Source organism: Sceloporus occidentalis, unplaced genomic scaffold (assembly GCF_023333645.1).
Source record: "Sceloporus occidentalis isolate IW3139 unplaced genomic scaffold, rSceOcc1.0.p SCAF_6, whole genome shotgun sequence".
NCBI lineage: Eukaryota > Metazoa > Chordata > Lepidosauria > Squamata > Phrynosomatidae > Sceloporus > Sceloporus occidentalis.
The window spans coordinates 50,715,331-50,726,989 of NW_028316986.1; the positions used below are offsets into that span (position 1 = coordinate 50,715,331).

The 11,659-nt window shown below is 40.9% G+C and overlaps 1 protein-coding gene across 3 annotated transcripts in view; it reads right to left on the bottom strand.

Annotated features, from left to right (window-relative positions):
* The window catches only part of DNAH8 (dynein axonemal heavy chain 8), a 203,483-nt gene extending 194,402 nt beyond the window's left edge, over positions 1 to 9,081 (bottom strand). For all 3 annotated transcript variants that reach the window (XM_089529590.1, XM_089529589.1, XM_089529591.1), the window contains exons 1-4: positions 9,005 to 9,081; positions 7,150 to 7,532; positions 3,956 to 4,090; positions 369 to 453 (exon numbers count right to left, since the gene is read on the bottom strand). In XM_089529590.1, coding sequence (XP_089385716.1) covers positions 369 to 453; positions 3,956 to 4,090; positions 7,150 to 7,524 — 595 coding nt within the window. In that variant the 5' untranslated portion in view covers positions 7,525 to 7,532; positions 9,005 to 9,081. The remainder of the gene's footprint in view (positions 1 to 368; positions 454 to 3,955; positions 4,091 to 7,149; positions 7,533 to 9,004) is intronic.
* Between the last annotated feature and the right edge of the window lie 2,578 nt (positions 9,082 to 11,659).

The following is an 11,659-nucleotide window of genomic DNA, read 5'->3' on the forward strand; positions in this document are numbered from 1 at the left end:
AATTGGTACTTTATTTTAATTTTAATGAAAGTAATCTTAAGGGCTTTTATTGGGCAGAATGTTTAGATACAAATATAACAAATACATAAAACTGATTTTTTTTTTACATATGCTAACCATCCCCATCAAAACAGTGTTAAAAATACATGAATATCAAAATGTCAGGGTACCATTTTAACAACTCTTTTGTTTATGCTAGATATCATGATTGACAGAAGTTAATTACTTTTGTCAGTCATTAAATCTAGAATAGACAAAGGATTTGCTATGTAATGAACTGTAATTAAATCAAGTAAGGAATAAGAAATACAGTTTCCACCTGAAATTAAAATATATGAATTTCAATAAAAGCAAATGTTAACATTTACCTACGCCAGGAGCATCACCTTCCTGATAGATGAATTTCAGTGTTCTGCATCCATCTTTGACAAAAAAGTTATCAAATGCTTGTAACTGTTAAAATAAACACAGAGGATTCATAGTCAAAAACTGTTTCAGAAGTCTGGTGGCTCCTCCTTGTTAAGAAACAAACTTTGCTTTATTAGAAGTTATTTAGTGATAAGTACCAGATGATTCCACAATCACTACAAGTTTCTTTCAAAGGTATTTCCATCTGAAATAATTTCTTTGTCATCAGCAGAATTTCCTTCTTTCCCTAATTTACAGAAATGCTCTAATATTATTATATTTAGCTTGTCCTGATTTGTTTGTATTTCATCCTTATTTCTAGTCCAAGGGGAAATTGCATAGCATGGTTAGGGCTGAAGATGTGCCTAAAAATTATCCAAAGGAAGCCAGGGCTCCTGAACCGTTACTAGATGTAGAACCTGGATCTGTTGAAATGCTTTTTCTCCACAAATGTTGAAAATGCAGGATCCCTGCTTTCTTTTGCATTTTACCACTCTAATCTCTAAGGCTTAAAACAGATGGGCAGGAAAAAACAGCTTCTGGCTGCTTCAGGAGCAGGACGCGCAGATGCTGTACACCCCCAGAGTGGCCAGAAGCTGCTCCAGGGCCACCTAAGGCAGACTGAAGCTGGCCAAAAAAGAAGCATTTGAAAAAGTGTTCCTTACTGGTGGTCCATTCAGAGCCACAGCAGTCTTACACTATTCGGCACTCCCACATTGATCAAGCGCTGACCAGGGCTGGTGAGGTCAGAGGCCACTCTAGGCTGCCAGGCTGCTTCACCCCAAGCCAGTGTTTCTTCATCTGTTTACAAGTGTTGGAATTTTCTGCATGGCAGAGGGTTGGACAAGATGGCCATTGTGGTCTCTTCCAACTCTATGTTTCCATGGCCTGTTACAGACAGCCAAAATAAAGCTTCTTCGAGTCACAGTGGAGGTATGATGTTTCAATGATGCATACGTCCTAAGAGTCCAGAAACCACACCAAAGCCACGCTCCAGTCCTTAGGGCTGGAGCGTGGCTTTGGTGCGACTTCTGGACTCTTAGGACGCATGCATCATTGAAACACCATATCTCTACTGTGACTCGAAGCAGCTTTATTTTGGCTGTCTGTAACAGGCCCATGATTCTATTCCAGGTACCTTCACCCAGCCAGCATGACTAATGAGGATGGTGTGACTTGTACTACAATATGGAGGAAGGCATCAGGTCAAAGCTTTCAACTTCACACAACTGAAATCACTTTGCTTACTTAAGTCCTTCCTGATGTGAGGGGCAAGAAATCAGGGGAATAGTTAGAGGACATCATTTGGTCTGTGGAAGGCTTGGAGGGGGAAATTCATCCCTCTCCCCAAAGAGACACAGTTCAGAGGCTAAACCTTGCCAGAAACTAATGCCAATGCTTATCTCCATACCCCCCTCACAAAACACTAATAGGAATCCTAAATGCCTGCATCACACCATCAGGGGTTCATTGGTGCATGGATTTTCCAGTTTGACATGTGGCACTGCTTGGTCTTCTGCTGTCCAGAAAAGGCAGAAAGAACACTACAGTCGGTCCTTCTTATACACGGATTTTTTATACACAGATTTAAGCATACACAGTTTGAAAATGTTCCAAAAAAGTATAAATTTACCTTGATGTTCCATTTTTTATTAGGGACACCATTTTGCTATGTCATTAAACTTAATGGGACTTGAGCATACACAGATTTTGTTATACACTGGGGATCTTGGAACCAAACCCCAGCATATAACAAGGATCCACTGTATATGCAAATGAATAAATGCCACCAAGCTCAAGTACAGCAGAAACTAAAACAGACACAAGTCAGTCAGAGAACATTTTGTTATTCTGCACTCTGCTGTTGACATTCATTCTCCAACAAAATACTTTTGTGAGGAGTCTCCAGAATGAATTGCAATATACTATCAAATTTGATATTCAGGCTAGGCAACATTACAAAGATAGGAAGCCTGTATTGGGCTCCACTAATTTACTGTTGTTATGCGGGGTCTCTATATTTAGCTTATATATTTTTGAGCTTTAAATAGAAACATCACAGTCTGTACTCCTTTGTGACCTTTTGACTCTGGATAGCTGTTATTGGGGGATGGGAATTGGAGAGAGTATTTATACTGTCTGTCACTTCTACAGGCCATCTATCGATTATTATCATTATTATTATTATTATTATTAACCTTTATTTATAAAGCGCTGTAAATTTACACAGCGCTGTACATACAATCTTTTTAATTAGACAGTTCCCTGCCCTCAGGCTTCTTATTTAGTTAGTTAGTTTATATTTAAAATGTTAAAACTATTAAAATAATTTCAATAAAACAATATAAAATTACACAAAACATGCAAAAGTTAAAAAAACAAAACAAAAATAAAATGCACACCCCATATAAAAGCCTTACTGACAATGATTATACATTAAAAGTCTGTTTGAACAAAAATGTCTTTGCCTGCCAGCGAAAGGTAACTTCATATGATATGTGACAATAAGAGCTGTTCAATGGTGGGACACACTCCCTCAGAGTGTGGTGGAGTCCCCTTGTTTGAAAGTTTTTAAACAGAGGTTAGATGACCACCTGTCAGGGATGCTTTGATTGTGTATTCCTGCATGGCAGGAGGTTGGGCTAGATGGTCATTGTGATCTCTTCCAATTCTATGATTCTATGAAAAAGTAACAAAGGCCCAGGACAGACCACCCGAAAAGGGTGGCCTGCCAGCAGCCTAATTCCCTCCAGAAGGAAGCCACTTTCCTCCAGAGTTAAAAGAACCTGGAAAAAATGGGTTCTTTTTTGCACCGCAGGGTGGATGTCAATGGTGTGCCAGTGGTACCATGCGTGGTACCATGCGACTGCCATGCGGTGCTTACGTCACAATGGCAGTGCCCTGTGTACATGGGACGCCACCATTGTTATGCCACCTGCATATAGTAGGGTTAGGGACCATGCGGTTGCCGCGTGGTCCCTAACCCTAGTATCAGTGCTGCCACACCACAAAAGATCCATCTGTCTCAGGCCAAACTTTTCTCATTTTCAAAAAGTAACTAAAATTATTAACTGCTTAAATACACAGCAACAAACGATGCAAGTCAATGGTCTGTGATGTGAAACTTGCTCTTCTTCCTTCTGTCTTTCTGTTTCAGGTCTTGCAACGTTGCACCAGACAATAGTGTGAGGCACAACATAAACCAGTGCATGAACTTTGTGATATTCCTCTCCCATTTTTTAAGGCCACATCTCCATGAGTATAAAAGCAACCAAGGAGTGTCAGTTACATAAGAAGGGTGAACTTTGCCCTTGTTACACTTGAACCATAATTTAACAACAGTCATACAAGTACTGTACCACCTGTTTACTGGGGAGAAGGAACTAATTACATGTAATACACTAGTTGTAACCATTTATTTTCAAGCTCTGCAAAGCTTGCAGTAGGTTAAGGGATCAACATGTCATGTTACAGAGAGCTGTGCATTTAATGAGCAAGGATTAAAAGACATATTAATTGTAAAACAACATTCATAAACTAGACTTACTGTTGGGCCATCTAAAATTAATTCTTCTATGGATAAAATATCTAGTCCAAGTTTGTCTGACAGAATTTCAAATATATATTTGTATGCAGCATTAATTTTCATCTTTCGGCTTTCTCTTGCATCTCTGTATCGTATCTAAACATAGAAAAAATGTTTTAAAGAAGTGGAACACTGTAGTTATTTGTCATGAAACCTTTAGCTTAAAATCCCTGTACCCTATAGCAACTTTGTATTTAAGTGTGAATAACTGCAATACTCAAATATTTCCCTTGTTTACTATAGGGCCATTCAGACTACCTTTTGCACCAAATTATAACCTAGCATAAAAGTGGGAAGTTCCCACTGGGTTTTTACACACCTGGATCAGGGTTTTGCACACCAGATCCAGGGCAAATCCCCCTTAGAGCGGGTTTTCCGAAAGTGGATTATTTCCCTTTTTTTAAAAAAAAAAAAACCCGGGGCCAGGCCAATGCAGACTTGGCCCTGGTCATGAATGGGTCATTTAGGGGGAGGGATCAATGTCAGAAGGTGGGCAGTTGGTGGAACATGCTTCCCTTCTTGTATCGGGCGCTTCGACTTTTTAAAAAAATTGTTTAGTTTTTTGACAGATTATGTGAATGCTTGGTGCTTTCACGTGAATGCTTGTGGTACGTGGAGGAAGGGGCATGGGGTGGTAGTGAAGGGGCGGTGAGAGGGGAAAGACAAGAGTATTGGGTCGGGAGTGAAGGGGAGGTGAGAGACCAGAGAGTGGGGGGGGGGGGCTGTGTGACTGTGGCATGGCCCTGCAGGGCTCACTTTCCTCCTCCTCCTCCTCCTCCTAAACAGGGATAGTGGGGAAGGTCTTTCTGTGGGAAATCCATGGCTGTGATGCAATTACCCATATATGGACTTGTCTTCCCTGTTTCCAGGAAGGAACAGGGAAGCCAAGACCATATATGGATAATTGGCTAACAGCTGGGGGGGGGGGGAATCCCTGGCAATTATCCATATATGGTCTTGGCTTCCCTGTTCCTTCCTGGAAACAGGGAAGACAAGTCCATATATGGATAATTGCATCACAGCCAAGGATTTCACACAGAAAGACCTTCCTCGCTGTCTCTGTTCAGCAGGAGGAGGAGGGAGGAGGAGGAAAGGGAGTCCTGCAGGGCCATGCCATGCTCCTGGAGGCCCGGGTAAGGGGGCTGGAGGAGGAGGAGGAGGAGGAGGAGGAAAGGGAGCCCCCACAATTGACAATTTGACAGAATATACAAACCTTGCCAATTAATTTTTTTAAAGGGGGGGAGCATTCATGCTGTTGTTGAATAGCTGCATGACATGTCACCATTGACATCATTTAATTGACAACAAGGAGGCTCCATCTTAAACCGCTACTTTGGTGAGTGTGAACTTCAGCGGGCCAAATTACATCTATTGGAATAAAGGTAATGGGAACTTGTTTCCGGGGAGATTCAGTATGGGGGCAACCGGATCTGCCCAGTTCTACCCGGTGCAAATGGGCTAGTAAGAATGGGGCCTATATTTGCATTTGCCATTTGTCTTCCTTGTACCATTTTCTACCATCACATCTTCCAGCAGGGGTCCTCTAAGGCTTTTAAAAGAGTCATGTAGAGGCACAGTGTTATGTAAATAGATGTAACATGGAAATTATGCTACGGTTTTGTTGTTGTCTGAGAATATTAGTATTCTTCAACTTCTACCCTTTACAGGAAAAAAATTCAAAGCCAGATTCACTTTGAAAGGGAAAAAAAATATATGGTTGATTATCTTAAATCAGGCACTATGGCAGGATGATGATTCATTCCACCACTGGTTTCACCAGCAGCTTCCTCTAGAGCTCTGCAGCCACTCACTCACAAACAACAAGGTTATGAGTTCAATACCAGCCAGGGCTCCAGGTCAACTCAGCCTAGCATCCTTCCGTAGGTTGCTCACATGAGTACCCAGCTTGTTGGAGGCAATTAGCTTACACTTTGTAAACCACTTAGTACATTGGTAGGCAGTATAGAAATGTACTTGGTATTGCTAGCTCTTTTTGGAGGAAGGAGATGGTTTCTTTCTTTTTTTAATCAGAATATAATATTCTCCTCAATTCCAACCCTCCTTAACACCCAGTTCCATTGTTGGATGGAATTGGCATTAATCCTTAGAAATCTTTGGATGAATCCCATCAGCACAGCGGAAGGCAACAGAGATCTTGTCAACTTCATTTTCCACTGGAATATTGAGAATAGTGAAATAATTATTTCTAGACCATGATTTCTATCACTGTATGACAAGAGAGACTGAGGCCTTCACGCTTTAAATAGTAGAAAAGAATGTATGAAATGAAGCATGAAATGGAAAGGAGAGAAAATATAGAAATGAAAATAATGGCAGTACAATGCAATATAGATTAGAAGGAATATATACTGAAGGCATAGCATAATGAATGCTTTGACATATCAGTGCCAACAAACAACTAGTGTTAAAACAGTTCTGGATATTCCTTTGAGGTTAGGAGGCCAAGCCTAAAATCTGCTGCCCTGAAAGAGTTTCATCACAATTACTGTAAGTGCAAAGGACCTAGTTCTTAGTGTGTAAAACAAACAGAGCCAAGGATCCTTGTATGAAATCTAAAAGGTCTGTTGAAGTCACTCAGGATCTATGCCATTGAGTAATCTTACCTTGAAGTATTATATTTTTATTAAGGTAACAAATAAGAAATCAAAACAGAAGGGAAATGTCTCACATACCAGAAAGATACATTCTTGTACTGCACCCCAAAGCCATTTTTGCAGGTATCAAAGGAACCATAATATGTATCTATTTTTAAACTACCTCCATATAAGTTCATCACATGAATCATCCAAAGGCATTATATAAATTGGTGCTTGGTATAAGGAGGTTAGATATTCTTTTGAAAAACATGTTCTACTTCTATGCTAAGAACTACCTAAAATGGAACATCCAATCTCACTGTGCTCACTAGCCAACAATGATGAGTGATCTTTTCATGAATATTATTTATAAGATGTGTCATTCTAACAACTTAGATAACCATATGATGATATTTTGATCTGCATAAATGTTTCAAAAATTGTGCACCAATATGTGACAAGAAAATGCAAAGTACTTAATTGTGGCTGCATTTATGGAAAAGTATGTTCTTGTCTCAAAAACTGAATACAAATCTGGCACAATTCGTGATTACAAACCTGTTTCTCTTTCAGAGTTTCCTGTAGTGATTGCATTCCACTGGTGCTCCGGCGGAATTTAGACATCCTCCGGCCTGTGGGTTCAACACCTTGACGGCTACCGGGCCGAAATCGAGAACGCTCAGAAACTCCTGAGCCCTGTCTGGATTGTGAGACAAACTCCTCCTCTTGTGGGCCAGGGCCAGGCTCCAGAATCTCTGGTGGAATAAGGCCACCTTGAGCATCTGCTGTGGGACCTTCATCAGCCCCTGGCTCTGGAGCAGATGGTTGTCGACTACTATCCTGGGTAGCAGCAGGTTCAGGAACAGAGTCCTGAGGAGCAGCTTCTGCAGCAGCCCCTGCAGCTTCTGGGTTATTGTCTGGTGTTTCTTCCATTTTAATTCCTACAGTTTACAAAAGTGACCCTTGTTAATATGATAAAATAGTAGTTTAGAACACTGATTACTACATATTTTACTGTAAGAGGTGTGCTGCCTTACAAATAATTCATTTTTCTCTATATATACCTAAATCCTCCAAACCCAGCTATATGCATCTACCAAAAGCATCTCTCATGAAATGTTCTGATCTGGGACAGGATCAATATATTCTTTACCTCTGTAGGTTTGCTGGGTGGGGAGGTAACGAAAGGAGTAAGGAACAAGGAAAAGATGTGGAGATACAGAATGTGTGTGTGAGAGAGAGAGAGGGGGGGGGGAGAGGGAGATAAGGGTAACAGAAAGAGGAATGACGTCATCCACTTTTTGTCTCCTGTCACAGCATGGCGTAGTGGTTTGAGTGTTTGGAGACCAGGGTTCGATTCTCAGCTTGGCCATGAAACCTGCTTGGTGACATGCTCTCAGCCTCAGGGGTAAACCTCCTCTGAACCAATTTGCCAAGAAAACCCCATGATAGGGCAACCTTAGGGTCACCATTAAGTTAAAAATGGCTTGAAGGCACACAAAAACAATCCACCCTGCACCAGTAGTCTCCCAAAAATAATCCCTGAAGAAATACAATCATTGGTTTAAAAGAAACTGTTAGCTCATCACAGTATGACTTTTGATTACATATTTTAAAATGTCTTAACTGTTTTACCAGAACATCTACTGTAACTGGGACAGGAGAATGGGTTAATTTTGGGGTTCATAACAATTAATTTTTGTGACAAAGCAGTTTCACATTCATAGATTGTTTTTCGTTTTTTAAAATCAGGGATGACAAACACTTTTTGTTTTGCTCTAGCATGCCTTGAATACAGAAGCAGTTGTAAAGCACAGAATGGCAGTTCTGTGGGAAGAGAAGGGTTTGTTGTTGTTATCTACCCTCGAGTTGTTCTCGACCCATGGCGACCCTGTAGATGAGACATCTCCTAGACTCCCTATGCTCCACTGCTCTGCTCAGATCTTGCAAATTCATACCCATGACCTCCTTAATAGAGTCCATCCATTTAGCATGCAGCCTTCCTCTCTTTCTGCTTGCCTCCACCTTTTCTACCATTATTGCTTTTTCCAGTGAGTCATGTTTCCTCATGATGTGGCCAAAGTACAGCAGCCTCAATCTTGTCATCTTGGCTTGCAGAGAGACTTCTGGTTTGATCTGCTCTAGGACCCATTTGTTTGACTTCTTGGCTGCCCATGGTAACCCTCAGCACTCTTCCCCCAGAAGGTTTAACTATGCAAATATAAATGGCTATCTCAAAGTGGGTAGGTATAAGTCCATGAAATCCAGTGTCTAAAATAATCTAGCTATGCTACTGGGAATAGTGATGTCTGCCTCTGGGAGTTTGGATTCCCTCACTGTCCTGTTTGAAAGAAAGAGGCAAGAGAATCAAGGTTTCCTCCTTTCTACCAGCTCAAAATTACCCCTGACAGACCTTGAGCAAAACAGTAGCCACAGTGAATTCACTTCATCCACCAAGTGCTGAGCCCTTTCGATCACCTGTGCAGAAGAAAATGAAAACCAATAAAGTTGGGTGGAAGGATACAGAAAAGGCACCCTCACTGCATATGCAGTTTAAAAGGGCTTCCAATCATCCAGCTGGGACTATATGCGGAAGGACACGTTGCGTTCTAAACTGTGAAAAGATTCTTCTGACAGTTGGGTGCAGAACTGATCAACCCAACGATGGGTTGGAATCATGAAGCAGATGCAACGGAAAGACCCCACCCTCTGTCAGTGTGCATTGCTAGGGCATCATGTATATATCACCTGAAACCTCTGGGCACAAACCTTCACTCGGAAGGGCCTGTCTGAGTTTTCAGGTGACATATGCATCTAGGAACTAGGATAGAGCTTTCACAACAGAAGCAGAAAAGGAGCCAATGTGGTTTAGTGATCACCCAGTAGGTCACCTAGTGGGTTTCCATGGCTGAGCAGGGAATCAAACCCTGGTTCCCCAGAGTTGTGGTCCAACACTCAAACCACGATGCCATGCTGGCTCTCTTTTTATTTTTAATATTAATATTCCATTAATGAAATTTTAGCATTAAGAAATAAACCCCCCTAAACCAACTTAAGAATTTGTTGTAGTTCAGCACTCAGACCACTATGCCAAGCTTGCTATGGAGACCATGGATCAAATCCCTGCTTAGCCATGGAAACCCACCGGGTGACCTTGGGCAAGTCACACTCTCAGCCTGAGAAAGACAAAAGCAAAGGCAATTCCCCTCTGAACAAATCTTGGCAAGTAAACCTTGTGGTAGGTTCACCCTAGGGTCTCCGTAAGTCAAATATGACTGGAAGGCACACAAGAACAGCAGCAGCAGCAGCAGCAGCAGCAGCAAAGAGGTGTAGAGCAGAGCCTGGAAAAATTACTTTTTTCAAACAGCTCCCAGAATATGGCACTAGGAATTTTGGGATTGGTAGTCTCAAAAAGTAACCTTACTAGACTCCCAAAGGGAAATCTAACAGATACTAGATTTACCAATCCCAAACTTAAAAGCCAGGAGAAGATTTGCTACAAGACTTTGGCAACTCTATTTAGACCAAGGAAAGAACAAATCTCAGGCATGTGGCTTGGATTCAGCAGCATCTAGAACTGTACTGAGTTGATGTAGATAGATGTGGATGATGTTTGAATCAAAATGTTGAACTTTATAATTCCTACCACCACTGGCCATACTGCCAGGGGATGCATGGGAGCTGCAGTTGAACATTGCTGCAGAGCCAATTAGAGAAAGTTTTGCTCTCAGCAGTTTATATGGTCTGCATATACCACAGTTTCTAAACAGATGACATGTAGAATTATAGAGTTGGAATGGTCCTCATGATTCATCAAGTCCATCCCTCTGTAGGATCGTCAGCAAAAGCATCCCTAGCAGGTCAGCCTTATATTGAAAATGTCCAGAGGAGATCCCATCACCTCTCTGGGCAGTTGGTGCTATTGCTAAACTTCTCTCACTGCCAAGAAGTTCCTGCTAATGTTCCATCAAAATCTACTCTCCATAGAGTGAAAGATATTTATTTTTAAAAAATCTACTCTCCATAACGTCAAACCATTAGGCCTGGCTCTACCTGTGGGGCAGCAGAGTACAGGCCTGTCCCCTCTACTCTTTGGCAACCCTTGAGATATTTAAAGAGGGCAATCATGTCACCCCTTATTCTTCCATTCACTTAGTGAAACATGCCCAGCTTCTTTAGCTTTTCCTCGTGTTATGATATCCATAGGTCTTACCATCCTTGTTTCCCTTCTCTGAACCTGCTTCAACCTGTCTATATCCTTTTTAAAATGAGGCACCTAGAAGTGAATGCAGTACTCTAGATGAGGCCTAACCAGCACAGAATATAGGGGCGACTACTTTGGAAACTATTTTATTAATGCCAGCTAAAATAGCATTTGCCTTCTTTGCTGCAGCATCTCACTGCTAACTCATGTTCAACTTGTAATCAATAGTAATCCCAAGATCCTTTTTGCACGTAGTACTGCTGAGCCATGTATTCCACATCTTAAAAGTGTATATTTGTTTTTGTTGCCTAAATGTAGCATTTTTCATTTGTCTTTATCAAATTCGATATTATTATTTGTCCAATTTTCTAATTTATCTAGATCCTTTAGGATTCTGTTCCTTGTTATGCAATGGTCTGAGTCATTATTTCATCTGCCCCCACAGAATTTAAGGTTTTCCAGTGATAACACCAAGATACCAATTGCCAAAGGGGGAAACAAGGCAAGCAGGATGATATAAGCAATTAATTTCCATGCTTGATAAGCTCCAATAAACAGGAAGAACTTTGTGGTATTGTGTTGTTTTCAAAATTATGCAACTCTCACAATAGTTTCCTTTCAGTTTGTATGGTGTACAGCAAATATATCTTTAATATATTTATGCATGCACCCTACAATTATGCTGGCTAGAAACAACAAACTTTTCAATCATACATGAAAGATTAAAAGTTATCCTCCATTAAGGTTGCTAATAAGAATGTTTTATAAATTACCATTAACTGCCATCCAAACACTGAATTCCAAATGTTTTCAGTCACTAAGTTCCCACTCAAATATACACTGCATTGAGAAGTCTGTTTCAAT